Source organism: Pelobates fuscus, chromosome 4 (genome assembly GCF_036172605.1).
Source record: "Pelobates fuscus isolate aPelFus1 chromosome 4, aPelFus1.pri, whole genome shotgun sequence".
NCBI classification, from domain to species: Eukaryota; Metazoa; Chordata; class Amphibia; order Anura; family Pelobatidae; genus Pelobates; species Pelobates fuscus.
The window spans coordinates 114,155,361-114,173,052 of NC_086320.1; the positions used below are offsets into that span (position 1 = coordinate 114,155,361).

The 17,692-nt window shown below is 43.2% G+C and overlaps 1 protein-coding gene across 1 annotated transcript in view; it reads right to left on the minus strand.

Moving 5' to 3' along the window:
* Positions 1-9,846: 9,846 nt before the first annotated feature.
* ENOSF1 (enolase superfamily member 1) overlaps positions 9,847-17,692 on the minus strand; it is a 60,755-nt gene continuing 52,909 nt past the window's right edge. The window contains exons 13-16 of the mRNA XM_063451504.1: positions 16,833-16,962; positions 15,218-15,317; positions 11,231-11,312; positions 9,847-10,253 (exon numbers count right to left, since the gene is read on the minus strand). Of these exons, the coding sequence (XP_063307574.1) occupies positions 10,146-10,253; positions 11,231-11,312; positions 15,218-15,317; positions 16,833-16,962 (420 nt within the window). The 3' untranslated portion in view covers positions 9,847-10,145. The remainder of the gene's footprint in view (positions 10,254-11,230; positions 11,313-15,217; positions 15,318-16,832; positions 16,963-17,692) is intronic.

Consider the following 17,692-nt stretch of genomic DNA (forward strand, 5'->3'; position numbering starts at 1 on the left):
CTATCCCCAGATCCTTCTTCCACACACTAAGACAGGCAATGGGGAAATACGTATGGAATCAGACCGAGAGTCGGGATGGCCACACTGATGTTACCCAAAGACAGGGGCGGCCTGGCTATGTCAGACTTTACCCTGTTCTACGAATCCTGCCACCTTCAACGAATCATGGAGTGGTCAAAGAGGGGGTACATAAGAGATGGAAAGACATAGCGGAGGCTGGGAGGCCGCTGTCCACCCTGCCATGGCTGAAGGGGAAGGGGGGGAAACCGGGGGACAGTGCGCACCATACACGACAGCAACTATGCGGGTATGGAGGATAGTAATGAAGAGGTATGGACTGGCGCCGTACCCTTCTCCCCCTGACATACAACAAAAGCTTTCCACCGGGCCTAGACCCCAAAGCATTTAGAGACCTGCTCCGCCACAAGACACCTAGACTATACCACTACTGACCTTGCTAGAGGGTAGCACTCCCACCCCCCTACAGACTCTTAAGTACAGACAACTACAGAGCTATGTACACACCCTCCCAGGGGGCACGGCATAAACAGGGGCTCACACCACATTCGAGCGACTGTGCATAGACCCCCAACCCCACTTATCTACGCCACGCTACAGAGGGAAACCCCGACGGAGACACCCAAGTTCATGGGGACATGGGAACAAACACTAGGTAAAACCTTCATGGATGGAGAGTGGGAGAAGATATGCTACTGCTCGGTCTTCAGCAGGACCCAGGAAATGGCATTCAAACTGCTGACAAACTGGTACCGCACTCCAATCATATTCCATGCCATAGACCCAGACCACACTGACCTTTACTGGAGATGCAGCAAAGAAGCCAGCACCATGCTCCACCTCTGGTGGAACTGTAAAGTCGTCAAGCCCTTCTGGAAGGGCATACACGACTTACTCCAAACATTCTCAGACGCACCACCACCCTTTCTTCCGGCAGCCATGCTCCTACACCACATGAAGACACCCAGATCCCGCTATAAAAACTCACTCACCATAAGAATCCTAAATGTGGCCAAGCAAGTGCTCCCACAATTCTGGAAGCAAACATTGACACCCCTACTGACAGCATGGTTCTCCCAAATGGAAGAACTAAGAGCCATAGAGAAACTCAACAGGAGCGCAAACACACCGGACAAATACCTGGAAATATGGTCGCACTGGCTACTGAAGACCAGTAAGACAGATTTTATGACTAGGCTCCAATACGACACGTAGACAGAGAGGCAGCAAGACAGCACAGACCGACACCACGACAGACAAAATAGACTGAGACAACTCTGACAGCAACACGACTCCCCCCACAAATAACCCAACACCTAAACCCACCCCACACCGCACACAAACCAACACACCCTGGCACCGACCCACGGCTCCAACAAAATATCACCCCTATGGGACACACACGACCACAACACTGCACAAGAAACCACACACTTGTCCAGACAAACAAAACACAGAGACAAGCCGAAACACAAGAAAGCCAACACCCAGCCACCTCCTGGAGCACAAGTAGGACCGACAGGCCACAATACAGGCACGGCAGACCAGAATCAAGGAAACACAGCACTACGCCACAACACATTGACACTGCCAACAGCACACGTGACGGCCAGAGAATGGACACATTGAACTAGGACTTACACACGAAAAAGAACCCAACAAACACCATACACAACCAAAACACAGGTCTCTGCACTACACACCTACAGCAAATTACTATTTTGGACTTACGAGCCACAGGAAAGCAGAAAGTTGAGAGACCTGTGTGTCTCAAGAGTTACTGACTATTCACAAATGTTGAAACCTGCGAGTTTCGGAATAAACCCAACCTTGACACAATTGAAATGTTATCGCAACCGGTCACAGACCTGAGACCTTCGAGTCTCAATGTTACTCTTTTCTTTGAAAACAAATAAAATCATATTTACAATATATATATATATATATATATATATATATATATGTCCGGGATTATGGAAGGGGCGCCCATTAAAGTGTGTGTAGTTTTTAATATATAAGAGTCGGTTGAGGTGTGCCGAAACCGACGCGAGGTTAGGCCTGCAAAAAGAGGGCCCACCCAGGTATAATGATATAAAAAGAGGGCGTGGTGGGAGGGAATTTCCGAAATCGACGAAGACAGGTGAGTAAGGGGTTTGCTGGGTTTAAATAGGCTTAAATCCCTCCCACAACTTCAGGCATACGCCTTCTATTTGTGTCCGGGATTATGGAAGGGGCGCCCATTAAAGTGTGTGTAGTTTTTAATATATAAGAGTCGGTTGAGGTGTGCCGAAACCGACGCGAGGTTAGGCCTGCAAAAAGAGGGCCAAAAAGTATGTAACATTTATCCATCATAACAACATAATTTATACATATTATAGAAAGCAAGCCTGATTTCTACTCTGGATTTGGAATGTACTGGTTGTATGCCGAGGACTTCCAGCATCCCATCTTCTCTACAAGATGAGTTGGAACTTGACAACTTGAGGCTGCTGTGGCGGCCCCCACGCGGAATGAATGTCCCGAGAGGGACTTGGATTGAGGCCAAGACTAATAGACAAGGAGCGAATGTATGGCATGAACTGTTTGAGAGATGTGGCAAAAATTGTACGAGCAACCATTATAATCGGAACGCATTTAGTATCTTGAACCACATACAATAATTACACATATCGTGAGCCGTAGAGTACGTTTGCTTAGTATTAGTAGACAAATCTTACCTGCGTAGACTCTAACTTCAGGCATGATTTATACCTTTTTTGACCTGCAGAGGAAATCTGGACTGCGTGTTCTTTTATCTCAACCGTTACGTTAAGCAAGGTCCGACTTCAGGACTTCGGAAGTGGCTAAAGCGGAGGAATACTGCAGGGGACTTGAGACGTCAGGGTTAGCGTTTATTAAAGATAATACGATACCTGGAGCTAGTTCTTGTAGCATGCTGTGAGGAGGAAGGAAACGTAATAAGTTTAACTTATGCAAAACTCAGAAGCCCATTGAGCTTTCTCGTGTAGTAGAGCTGCTAGCTAATGGGTACCAATAGGTGAAGATAAGGACTATCCCGTAAGAGTTGAGGCCGTGCCAGTAGCCCTGTGTTTGAGAGAGGCCCTACCTATGATTTGGGCCATGTGGACTTGTACCATCTATGCGCGGCAGGGTATTAACCTCTTGTGGACAAGCGTTAACCTGACCGTACACGTATGATTACCTGCATAAAACCACAGCGAAAAAGGACTGTAACAGGCGCCTGATGAAACTGCCGTGATGTGAATCGAAGAATAGAATGTAAAGCCGTGACCTACCGTAGGGAAATGTTTGCACGAGAGAGGAACCTGAAAAGAAGCTTTGACTAAATTTGAAGACGATATGTGTTTGTATAGCAAGTACCCTATAGCAGTTACTTGATAGGCATGAGATCGTAAGAGATTGAACTACAGGATGCATAAGGTGTTACACCTTAAATCGAAACATCCAGCATGACCGAGAGTAACTCCCGATGGATTACTTAAACTTACATAAAGAGAAACGGGAACAACGACAAATGCGTGACGAATTAATTGACTGCGCATGGAGGACCCTGTGAATGTCGAGCGTGCAGACAAGTCCCTAATTAGTAGATTAAGGATTCGAATGGTATTTGTTTGGCCAAAAATGGAGGCGGAGTGATGCCTCGGTGTTCGATATGAAACAAGTGGGAAATCTGTTCACCCGGTCCAATCAGATTGCTAAAGCCTATCCTGCAATGCTTGTATAAGTGACACCGACGTGAAAATTGAGTGATAGTATGAGTCGATAAACGGTAATTTAGGACTCAATGTACTAAAGTGCCCCCAAAATGTTGCGAAGCAATAAAAAATATATCCGTAATACGTGAGTCCGGAAGCAGTCACTGTACGTAATGTCAGCGCCTGGAGGACCCGACGAAGGTCCAATACGAGGCCAAACCTGTACAACGTGCAATGTGGAAGGCAAGGCGAGGCCCAACATACTTATTTGACTGAATATATGTAAGAAATGCCTGAAACAAGTTGTAGGAGGCACCGCTGGTCTTGGTGTCTACTAGCTAGGTCTGGGCACGCAGTGTACGTGGTACCTAAGGATCACCAGTGAGCGACAGGTTGGGGTAATACATATATATATATATACATATGTATCCTCGTACTGCTAGAACTAAGCATCTAGCAGACCCGTCGCCCATAAGAGATAACGTATCGAAAGCACCGGATTAGCCGAGTACGATAGTTCTGAAATACTGTTTGTATCGCTGTAGGAGTATGTAACGCACAATCAAAACTAAAGCGGGAAATAAAGCGCCAGGATACCTGATGTGGTTATAGGATCTAAAACATAGTGATTATGCATGATGGGTCTGGAGTGTGCCGCCCCCCCCCCCCCCCCCAGCTTACTAGGAGCGCGAGCGTGAGTGCGTGTGCGTGTGAGCTGGCCGACTAGCTAGTGCCGCAATGCGGCGAAACGATTACACTAGGTTGGTGACGGGTGAGGCCCTGCTAGTTGCCAAGCGGCTTGAGAGGCTCTATCTATGCGTTGGCGTGAGGGGGTAGCGTGGCCACTGAATGAGGTGGCGGGGTGTCGGCCTCTCGGTGCCGGTAACATAAGATAGACTGGGAGTGACAGATGAGGCCCTCTCTATGCCACAATGCGAGGCGACTAGCTATGATTTGGCCCGAGGGGCGTAGTACCTCCAAGAATGAGGATGGGTGTTGGCCTCGCGGGACCACTAACCTATGGCGAAGAAGCCGGGGAGAATAACAACTAGTGGACACCTAGGAACCTAACAGCCAGCAGTTGCTAACTAAGATGGAAGGGTAGTTAGTGAGAGAGGACATACTACAGAACGAAACGTGGGTAGCAAAGAGTTAGGATCGTATGGTTCGACCGAAACTGGAGTGCCCAGTGAGCATGTGGGGTCCGGATGGTCGGGACGTACGAACTAGAATGCGTGTATGATCGTATGAATGGCCCTCGGGGCTCGTGGTGCCAGACCGTGGCCTTGATTCGAAATGCAATACGAATAAACGTGTATATCTGTTGTTATTTGCTTTTATATATATATATATGCAGATCTTGTTCGTAGTATAGTTAAATGCGTACTTGCCTTAGCCGAGGCTCGCTCACCAGAACTGCAATATGAAAGTAGATGCATTTGTCCAGTAACGTATGTGCTTGTCTGCGTAGGAGTACGCCGGGTTCTACACGTAACGCAAATTGCCGCACTGACTGAGGATGAATTAGGGCTGGTACAGACAAGGCTTTGTTTGCTGTGTGCATACATCGCTTCAAAGACCCTCACAATGATGAGCAGGTGAAAGAAAGTCAGAGCGGCGATCCCTCATGTCTACATATGATCTGCACTCCTAAACAGATACCGGCATGGCATCCCTAATTGCCACCAGCTTGTGAATCAAGCCCAGCGGGGGGTTTACGCTTATCGCAAGGAGGATCCAACTCCGCCGAGGGAAGCAGTTACTCCGTGTACTGAAATCCACCACGAATCTGCAACTGTGTACAGACAATGGGCAGACAATAGGAGAGGGGGGGTGTGGGGAGAATAGGGGGGAAACCTTCCTACCCGGTATACAGACAGTGTAATGTAGGTAAGACACTGTATACAAAGACTATCCGTATGCAGCGTGTTAGTGGCTCTGTCTGCACTGTGCAGGTAGCACAGAATGAGTCTAATAGTAATCTGACACTGGAGAGTATATAATCAAACAGGTGTGCAGATCCATGTCATTTAAGCAGACATGACTTAATATCGGAATACAGCAAGCAAAGGGGGGCACATATAACCCCTTCATGCCTTGGGAATGAAAGCAACTCTCTGCTCTGTATATAGAACATGAGATTGACACGTTCATGAGAAAGCCACAATAATTTGCAGAACATGCTATCCACTCGGTTACACAGGATAGCCCGTAAAATTCTCTCACGTGCTGTGCATTTAATACATCTGACTGTCTACCAATATAGGCGTGTTAGAATGGTGTCTTGCCTGCAGAGCCTACATATAACTTTGCACGAATTATAGTTGGTACAAAGCGTATACACACCACAAAAATTACCAGAACGGGTCAAAAGGATGTAAAGACTTTGATATCGTCCAGATTACAGCGCTCTCCTTTCAGGGTGAGACCTCAAACCTCATCTCACAGCCACCAGATGCGCAGTACAGAACTTCTACAAAGTGACTTGCGAAGTTTGTACCACTTCATTCCTTCTGCATGTAGATTATCCTTGTGAGACCAGTCTAATATTGAATAATGTTCGCGTGCCGCATGCATAGTCTGACACTGTGCAATCTGAACAAGCGTGTACCCTACAAGTGTGAGACCTATGTACATGATCTAACGTTTCTCGGTCTAATGACTACCTACTCAGTGAGATATGTCTAACCTCAATGCAGCCCTTTGAAACAACCACGAATGAGGTTCTAGCATAGCGCCACTCGCTCCATTCCGACACTATAGGCATGTTCCCGTTAATGTAAAGCCAAGTCAGGAACCCTTGAGAGCTATCACCCCACTCGTGACCAGCACTGGCCCGGACTGTCAGCCAAACCCAACGAAGCGTGATTTATTCCGGCTCCCTTTACCATCTGTGCGGCTGTGTTGGCCAGCAATGCCTAACGGTGGGCAGTGTAGTCGTACGAAAAGTACATTAGTCCTGACACATGAACCGGCCAACAATACCGCCGAACAGTGTTAGACATGCAGGGAAAAGCAATTACCAGTAGGTATGTGTGTGCGTTAGAGGCAGGTTAGTACATAGCATTTTCGCCACAACAGCGTATACAAATGTAAACAGGCTAGGCAGTGGCATGTTAAATCACACATTTTTGTTTTATGGTCATGTTTTACATTTCTAGTTTGTCTCCGAGTTAGGAATAACAATTATCAGAGTTAAGGAGGCATGCATACGTTTCACTAGCATATTGTTTTAGGTAAGTCATTGAGTAATCATATTAGGATAGGTTAGGTTAAATGTTACTGCTTAGAGAGGGGGATGCAGGCCAATATAGGTTATTTGGGTTAAGCTAGGTTTCTATGATTGCTGTGTGAGTTATTTCACCCCATAGGCCCCTATGTTGAATCTTGGGTATGCACGGTGAGGTTGGCACATCAGCGAGGCTTAGATCAAGTTTTTTTAGTTTCGCAGTGCGTGTACTGAGTGGAGGTGAGGCATGTCTGCCAAGTGTCCCCTTGGATTTCAGCTTAGTCCGCGATTTTAGCATGATCCTGCTGTATGTCAGCAGTCCAAGTGCGTCACAGTACCAGGACTGCTGGGCGGGAGGCACCGTATGGCAAACGGGGGGGGGGGGTGCAATGATTTACGTTGGGTGCCAGTTCCCTGGATCCTTCTGAGGGTAGGTATCCCTGGGCAGGCCGCCGATGGCAGTTGCTGTGGTGCATCTGCTTGTTTAATGTCTCTCCTTCTCTTCCGCCCACCCCGGGCCTGCTAAAGTGCCAGAGTTGAGGCCTCGCTCCGAGACTCGAGAGGTATGTGTTGTGTTAAGGCTCTGTGTTTCTTGCATGTTGCAGGCTGCTTTATGAGTCGAGCCAGCTTATACCGATGAGCTGCACCATGTACGGTGTGTGCAGGGGGAGCTCTGGCATTGGCTCCTGCGCACATGGCCTCCGCCATCATAGATGTAGGCCTTGGCATGCAGAGTGGGATGGTGTTGTGTTTTGGTGACTGTGGCTACAGGGTGAGGACCGGGATCACCCCCACCGGTCCAGAGGGGGGGGGGGGGGGGAGAGGAGGGACAGGACTGGATCCGCGAAGGTTCTGAGCAGGATAGTGGAGCACCAGCCATCCACTCCACTCCCCGCCGGATAAGGTCCCACATGGAACAGCGGAGATCTCTCCTCTAAGGGACTAAAACTCTGGGAGCAAGCCTCGCCTTGGATCAGGTACCCTTGCACATGGAGGGTCGCAGTTGGTTGTTAGATTTGTCTAAAAGCATGGGTTATAGACTTGTTTGAAGTTTCCTGGAGCTGATCTTTCCTGCGACCGTCCAGCTTGGCGGTCTGGCCCCGCCCCCAGAAATTGGCCTTTTAAAAATTGTTTTAGTATACCTTGTGTGCTTTTGTTTTTTTGAGTTTATTTCAAAGAACACTATATTGTGATCACTATTTCCCAGTGCTCATCTACTTGAATTTTGGTCAAAAGATCAACGTTGTTTTTTTAGAACCAGGTCCAGACAAGTGTCCTTTCTAGTTGGAGCTTGTACAAGTTGTGACATGAAGATGTAATTTAACAAGTTCAAAAACCTGATTCCCTTAACTGAACGACTAGTCCCTCTGTCCCAGTTTATGTCTGGGTAATTAAAATCTCCAATAATTAATGTTACCCAGATTTGCAGCTTTCTCAGTTTGCTCAATCAGCTGTTGTTCCTCATCAATATAAACATTAGGTGGTTTATAACATATCCCAACCAATAACTGATTTCCCTTCTTTTGCCCCAAGCAGATATTTACCCAAAAAGCTTCCACATTTTCCTCATCACTTTCCACTTGCATAAGATTTGACTTTAACTCATGGTTGACATACAAACATACCCTACCACCCTTCTTGTTTTTCCTATCCTTCCTAAATAACATGTACCCATTTAAGTTAGCTGCCCAGTCATGTGTCTCATCCCACCATGTTTGTTATGCCTATTATGTCATATTGTTTAGTGTATGCTATTAATTTATGTAAATGTACATTTTTAAAAATATTTCTTTTTTTAATATCAGAGTGATTAAATGTTATGTTTTACATTTGTGTCAGGGTAACCCTTTATCTGAGAGTCTAGAGTGAATCCAGGGTGGGTTCCAAATTTAAGGCCAGAGTAGCAAATATGAAGGCACGACTGATTTTTCCAGTTCGGCTGTTTTGATCTTACGTTTTTTTCCCATCGATTTTTTTATTTTGTTTGTTTTTCAAAAATATTTATAATATCAGTAATTTAAATGTTAAATTTTAAATTTGTACAAATGAAAAAAATCTCAGGCACTCACTGTGATATCTTTAATGCAGTTTTATTGGATCTGCAACGTTGCGACCTGTAACCAGGTCTTTATCAAGCTAACACCACAGTGACAAGAAAGCATTTTTATACACACATAATAATCAATTAATGTGCAACTACAAAATTCATATACAAAAGAAGTGATAAAAAAAAAAACAGATGATCAGTTATTTTGATTAATACACTCATTAGATCTATGTACCCCATAAGGACACATGACATGTGTGACATGTCATGATTCCCTTTTATTCCAGAAGTTTGGTCCTTAACCCCTTAAGGACCAAACTTCTGGAATAAAAGGGAATCATGACGTGTCACACACGTCATGTGTCCTTAAGGGGTTAAGGGGTTAAGACATGGAAAGGAATAAACATGTACATGGCATATAAAAGAGATTTGAGAAGGAAAGAAAGATTAAAAAGAATCCATGTATTAGTGCAGACCAAATTAGGCATTATAATAAACATACATCACTTCCTTGTGATAGGAAGATATAGGTAAGTATATAAAATCAAAAAGATTGAATAATTAATGACAGATGTTAATACCTGAACACCTAACACTTAAAAAAAAAAAAACGCGGATTAATTGAACCGCCTACCGCACGTTACATGCGTGATTACATCAATCAAAATGTTAAATGGAAGCCTGTAGTGGTCAATAAGGGTAAATGCACTCAGAACCAGAGCGCATGTGCAGAAAGTGTCAAACCGCGCATGTTAAATTTAGATCATTGTTACACTGAAGGATTGCATTGGGCACCCAGTATTTGTTAAGTACACATCCTGCTTAAAAAACAAAACAAAAACATAGCCTGATTTTAATTAATGTTATACCATTAGGCAATATTTTCCTATAAACTGAATTTGCCTGGTGATATTTTGTGTACAGCATTAGGGGATTTTCCAGATATCTAGCAAACCATATGTTTCATTGGAATAGCGATACCACTTACAGAACAGAATGTAATTATTATTATTAATTTTTTTTTTGTATTCTCTATACCAATTGCTATAATAACCAAAGTACAAAGTTTAGTACTGGTAAACTAACAATAAGCTTGTTATCAAACGTTTGCAACAATTTTGTTTTTAACATGTTAGACTTCAACTTTTTTATTAATAATTAACTGATGCCAAACTTCTCCATCTGGGAACTGATGCTGTAATACAGACTCTTCTTTCATTTCAGTGGAGTAGCCAGGATCCTAAGATTAAAAAAAATACACATAAAAATAAGATATCATGATGGAACAATCTTAATTTGTTTTTATAAAGTAACAAAAAGGTTTTATAGCACGGCTACAATTACTGTTGGCATCAAGAGGGAACTTTCAGAATGTGTTGTCTTGTCTAGCAGTGATGTTTTATATACCTATTCTTTTCTGTCGCAGTATTTTTATTTGTGCGTGCGGCTGTATACAAATGACACAAATACCCAAAAGGTAGATCACCAGATGTTGTAGAACTACATCTTCCATGATGCTAAAGCAGGGATAGGCAACCTTCGGCTCTCCAGATGTTGTGGACTACATCCCCCATAATGCTCTTACACACATAATGCTGGCAAAGCATCATGGGAGGTGTAGTCCAAAACATCTGGAGAGCCGAAGGTTCCCCACCCCTGTGCTAAAGCATTCTAAAGGCATGCAAAGCGTCATGGGTAGTTCTACAACATCCGATAATCTACTTTTTGTGCACCCCTTGTGTTACTGGTTCTGTATTACAGTCCTTTGAAAGCTGGGCCTGGAACTGTGTTTCCCATAAATCTCTTTCTCGGTCAGTATTTTAGTGAGGGACAGGTATTTTCTCCAAGCAATTAGATTGCTCAGTTGGCTTAATCAGGATTGCATTGGAGAAAGAGTACAAATTAAACTGAATGCATTCCAATAGGAAGTAATAGAAACTAATGCGAGCTGGCATATTAGTTGTCTAAACTTGTACAATTTCACTGGTTTTCACTGTCAGGGTTTAATAAATTACAATTTTACAAATTTTTTGTGAGGATGGGAACATAAACAGAAGAATTCTTATGAAGGGGTAAAAGAAGTCTGTTGTAAGTCCACATCCCAGTTTCAGTTCTCTCGAGTTGTGCAAGGAAGGCATTAAGAAGCAAATAAAAAATGTGATGTACATTTTGATTTGAACAGTGTGGCAGAATGATAAACATATAAATATTACTTACATGTGGTGGCATGTATGCAGCATGATGGATGGATATTGGATATTTAAAATGTTCATGGAGGTGATCCACATACTCGCACATCCTGAAAAAATACACACAGGCTTTGACAGCAATTTAAGGAAACTAGTAAATTAGCGGTTTAGTCACTATACTTGGAATTGTGGATAACTGGCAAAGGAATTGCAAATTCAATATAACCAAACTGGGGAAATCAACTAGTTTTCCAGATGGGCTATTTTTATTCCACGTTTTGCAGTTTTCTTTTCAACTTCCTGCGATTTTAAATTTAGTAAATTAACTTAGTAAAAACACAAATATTTAAGAGGGACACTGGTGATTCAAGCTCCCATACTGCATCTCAATGACACCACCATAAAGGCTGGAGTTGCTGAAATGTTAAACCATTTTCAAAGCGTTAAACCCAGGGCTGCCCAATACAACTCTCCTTATGCTTTGTATGCCTCTAGAATGACAAAGCATCATGGAAGCTGTAGTTTTAAAACATCTGGGGATCTACTTTTTGGGCACTTTTGGTTTAACCACAAAGCTGTCCCCACCCACCCAGGAGGCTAGCAGCAGTGATTTCGGTGTCGTCCAATGGCCACCACAACGATCAGGAAGGTGTGCCTTGGTGACTGGTGATAGGCTGAGAGTGACACCTGCACGCAATCTCCTGAACAGTGCAGCAGACAAAGGAAAACTGAGGAGGCTGTAACAACAGGTGATAACTTTGTAAGGTAAGACTTTGCCCAAGAACTCCATGCCCCATAACAACGTAAAGCAGCACTGTCATCCCCCTTCATCGTTATGAAAATTAAGTAATTCATAATCTTTATGATATCCTCAGTTTAACTGTGTTGAAATTTCACAGAAATTCCAACCTAGTAAAGAGAAATACAGAGACAAAGTATGGACTATTTTATCTTTGTATATTTCCTATATCTGACACTATACACTGGGCTGAGCTACTGCCATCCAGAAGTGCCAATCTCCCCCACCCCCCCACCAGTGATGGCTGCAGGTAACTGGCTCTGTCTATGTAGGATTCTCCAGACCTCAATGCTGTACTCTCACACATGCGCTAGATTACAGCAGTGACGGCTCCTGGCACTGAAGCGACAAATGTTGAAGAGGACCCACCAGAGGAGAACAGCTGTGCCAGTGAGAGATGGATAAGGAGAACTCACCTTTACATGCCTTCTTGGCCCCAGACCCACAGTGGTGATGTCACCTTTGGGGGTCTTTGCAAATTCTGTATAATCCCCAGATGGTGACCGTGCTGCTTTAACTGCAATGGGATGGGAGTGTTCCTTTAAATGTTCCATAAACAGTGCTAATTGCTGCACAAGCCTAAAATACTCTTACTTTGTAAATTGATGGTTATTCATTTAACGTCCGAACGGCCTGGTAGTAAACTGGGCAAAACCAACTGGCTGCATACAGGATCATGCTGACTGCAAAATTCAGACTTATTTCACAATGTCCTGAATTTGCAATTCATACTACAAACCTTCTTGACTCAGATTTGGATTTCAGATGGACAGCTGAAATCCAAACCCTAATGCTTCAAATCTGGGCCCATATCTAAAAAAAAAAAAAGAACCAACTATTTGTGCAATGGAAGCACCTTTGCACACTTATATTGAATTAATTAAATGCACTTCAGTTTATGTTATATTCATTTAGCACTGGCACTATTTAAGTAGTAAGCATGGTAGTTAGCATGTTAATCTCCCATGCTAATATTAGTGTAGGAGCCACTGATATTGGGGTACTGTAACCAGGGCCGCCACCATAAATTTTGGGGCCCCTGACAAAGCACAAGGTCTGGGGCCCCCCGCCCCATCCCCCCGGCCCACCCCATCCCCCCAGGCCCGCCCACGAGTCCGCCCACAGGACTCTTACCTAGTCCGCAAACAATGATGCAGGACTGAATGTGGTGTGTATAGTGGAAGTGAATTAGAATGTGTGTAATGGATGTAGTGTTTGTGTGTATTAGATACTGTTTGTGCAGTGAATGCAGAGTGTGTGTTTGTGTAGCGGATGCAGTGTGTGTAGTGGATGTAGTGTGTTTGTGTAGTGGATGTAGTTTTTGTGTGTACTAGATGCAATGTGTTTAGTGGATGTAGTGTGTGTTTTAGACGCAGTGTCTCTATATAGTGAATGCAGAATGTTTAAATGTGTGGTGGATGTAGTGCGTGTACTGTGAATACAGGATGTTTGTGTAGTGGATGCTGTGTGTATAGTTAATGCAGTGTGTGTTAGTGTAGTGAATGCAGTGTGTGTGTTAGTGTAGTGAATGCAGTGTGTATGTTAGTGTTGAGGATGCAGTGTGTGTGTTAGTGTAGTGGATGCAGTGTGTATGTTAGTGTAGTGGATGCAGTGTGTGTGTTAGTGCAGTGGATGCAGTGTGTGTGTTAGTGCAGTGGATGCAGTGTGTGTGTTAGTGCAGTGGATGCAGTGTGTGTGTGTTAGTGTAGTGGATGCAGTGTGTGTTAGTGCAGTGGATGCAGTGGATGCAGTGTGTGTGTTAGTGTAGTGGATGCAGTGTGTGTGTTAGTGCAGTGGATGCAGTGTGTGTGTGTTAGTGCAGTGGATGCAGTGTGTGTGTGTTAGTGCAGTGGATGCAGTGTGTGTGTTAGTGTAGTGGATGCAGTGTGTGTGTTAGTGTAGTGGATGCAGTGTGTGTGTTAGTGTAGTGGATGCAGTGTGTGTGTTAGTGTAGTGGATGCAGTGTGTGTGTGTGTTAGTGTAGTGGATGCAGTGTGTGTGTGTTAGTGTGTTTATTAGTGTATGTATGTAATGTAATGAAAGTTATTCCCCCCTCCCTGTTTCTTACCTGGTTCAGGGAGGGGGGAAGATCCTTTGATCCCTGGTGGTCCGATGGCATTCTGGGGCCCCCCGGCTCCCTGTATTTGCAGAGGGGGCCCAGCGGACTGCAGGATCACTTTCCAGCATTTGCCTGTCTCTAACTCCCGCGAGACGTGGTTTGCGCGTCGCGCGGAGCATGCCATGGTAACCCATGGCAACGCTCTACCGACCGCACATCTCGCGGGAGTTAGAGACAGGCAAATGCTGGAAAGTGATCCTGCAGTCCGCTGGGCCCCCTCTGCAAATACAGGGAGCCGGGGGGCCCGCGGCTGCACATATATATAGCGATGATCGCTATATATATGTGCAGAGTGTAATTGTGGGGCCCTGGACTGCCAAAGCAGTCCGGGCCCCCCAGGACCGCCGGGCCCGTGACAACCGTCACGGTTGTCACCCCCTGATGGCGGCCCTGACTGTAACACAGTGGTGGGCATAAAGGGAGACTAAAGGCACCTAGACCACTTCAGCTCATTAAAGTGGGGTGCAGTGCCCCTGTCACTCTTAGTCCTGTAATATAAATCATTACAGTTGTTAAAGAAAATTTGCAATGATTGCATTTCAGGACTAAGATTGCCCCTAGTGGTTGTCAATAAAACCGCTGCTAGAGGCATTCCTGGTGGTTAACCGACTTTATGTAGCCTGACACTGAATGTACTGCAGTGCATGAGGACATTCAGTGTCAGTAAAATCATCATAGGAAAGCATTGAGTCAATGTATGCGTCCCAGCACCGAGGGACATATAGCTGTAATTGGGTAATCGTTAAACCCTTTCCATGAGAGGGGGGGAGGGGGGGGGGGGGAGGCAGAGGGAACTATAGTATAAGGAATACAGATTTGTATTCCTAACACTATAGAATCCCTTTAACATAAATCCCAATATTTATTTTCTAAGATAAGTGATTTTAAGTAGTCTTTCAAATCCATCATTTAGTGAATAATTCTATAAGAATGAATATCTTATTCTTTGTTTTCACAGCAGTCACTGGCAAAGACAAACAAAAGATTACATTGGGTGTGTGCTCACATATACATAGCATTTAATAAAGGGAAATAGGGGATAGGTTATATATTTGTCTTGATATGTTATTTTAGTTTGTTAACAAAATGTCTCTAACCTGTTTTCCAGACTTCCTGAAACCGAAATATAATCAAATATTATCAAATGTTGTACCAATTCACAGAGTCCAACTCCACCAGCATGAGGACATACAGGAACTGCATAGAAAAAAGTAAAAGGTGCTTATCAGGTCATCAATGCAGCAACATGCTTTAACGTTTGGATTCTAAATGATATATGATACGATTAACTGTGATAAACTGATAATTGTCACAGGAACAGACATATTACTGGACCTAGAGAGTGGCCTGGCTTAACGTACAAAAGAGAGAAATCGTTGTCAAATACAAGCCAAGGGCAGGGTAACAGAGAGACAGAATATTCAAATAGTCAGGAAAATAGGGTCACAAACTAGCCAAGTTCAATATCAGAAAAAAACAGATAGCAACAGGGAATGCACTAAACAGCTACTAGGAACAGAATCCATGGTAGGGAGTGTAGGTAGGGCAAAATAACTGTGGTCCACTTCACACCTGTGACCCCAAAACATGTGTGAAAGGGGACTCCAGATTGATGTTGTCCGCATGAAACCAGAAGTGATGTGATCCCCGCTCTGTGCCTTTAAGAGCACGCTTCGAATGTGAGCAGCTTTTGCATTTCTAGATTTCGGGCCACGTGAATGGTTTATCGTATTGCCGTGCTGACCAGGTAAATACTGCTACAGTACTACCTTAGTCCCTTCCCTCACACAAAGTATCAATGTGCACACATTTTTCCACCCACTATGACCTCCAATTTATTTACTATACTTCTTAACTATGTAAAGTCACCCATTGCATAAAAGTAACTGTCACTTCCCACTTTTACCACAACCAAACAGCTAACTAAAAATGACCCACAATTTGCAGGACGATTTTTTTAAAATCATTTTCTTTTCTTTTTTTACTAACATACTTGGCTAGGCAAAGTATGTCAATTGGTTAATTCTCGCATTGCTGTGCACACTGCATCTACGTGCATACATCACTGCAAGAAGAAAATAAAGAGACAGACGCAACTGAGCCTGCCAAAATCTACAAAAGAACTGTGGTTAGTTCTCCAAGACGTTTGAAACAACTTACCTGCTGAGTTCCTTACAAATCTGTGCTCAAGTGTACCAAAAAGAACTGCCAAGCCAGTATAAATGATTTTTTGAACATCTGTGCAGAGTTGTCTCAATCTCAAAACCTAATCTGGGGTAATTTTGGAGAAATAGATTGTGTGGGGTTTTGGATGATAATGTCATGTCTCAGGTCAAAGGCACGGGCACATTCCGTTTATAGTATGACATTTTGAGACAGTCATGGAATATGGTTGAATAATAGTTTACAGGACATCATTTGCAAACAAATTCACTTTCTATTCATCATCTACAGACATCCATTGAATATCATGTGCATTACAGGTCAATGAAATCTATGGTTGATTATTTGACATTATTACAAAAATGCATGACATTTGCTAAAATTCAGGAAATAATAAAAACCCAGTGGACACTGATTGAAGTTATTAAGTTATATCATAAAATAATAATATATCATAAAATAATAATATATTCGTGTTTCTTCCTACATGTAACTGTCGCTTTTAAATTTCAATTAACTGGATTTTGAAGGATTATTATATGATCTTACTGTTGAATTTTTTTGCCATGAGAAGTACTGCCAGGTTTTCATTCACACTTCCCAATCTACAGCTATCGATCTGGAGATATTGTAGGGCATTTGCTTGAAGAAACTGTTTAAACATTACTCTGTTATGGCACTAAAGGACAGAAAAAAGAAAATGCAAATTTAAGGTATAAAAAGAAAAGTATAAATTCTCAAAGTTTTACATTTAAAGCATGATCTACCTTGGATTCAAACAGGAAATCTCGAAAAAAAAAAACCATATATAATAAATACTACTTCATATAAGGCTCTGACACTTAACCTTTTTTTTTTGTCAAGGACAGACATTTTGTAAATGGCATTAGCTTAAAGGCATATTTTTAAAAATTTATTTTGCAAAACATGTTCGTCAGACACTTCTGGCATTAACGTTTCTGCTCCAGTAAAATATTTATTATGGACACTTAGCTAAGGAATGATGAACACAATATGCCCAGGGACACACTGAAATAACATTGAATAACACATTTTGGGTCTCAACCCAGGGAGTAAGAACCATTGCTTTAATACATTCTTTATACCAAAATCCAGAAGTGAAGAAAGAGTTGATTATTATGAATGAAATGTAGTGGCTTCATGGCTAAAGAAGAAGTTTTTTTTTGGTGGTGGAAATTTTGAGTTTGATTGGAATGTAACACATTTTCATTGCATGCTGCTGAAGCTATATGTAGGGCTTGGTCAATGAAAATGTAAAGCATTTTAAACACAGGTGGTAATGTATAATGTCTGTGTATCTCTGTGATACAGTCATACACATTCAAACAATCTAAGTTCCAAGGAGAGTGGGAGAAAGAAATAGTGGGTCATACCACAATTCTACTACA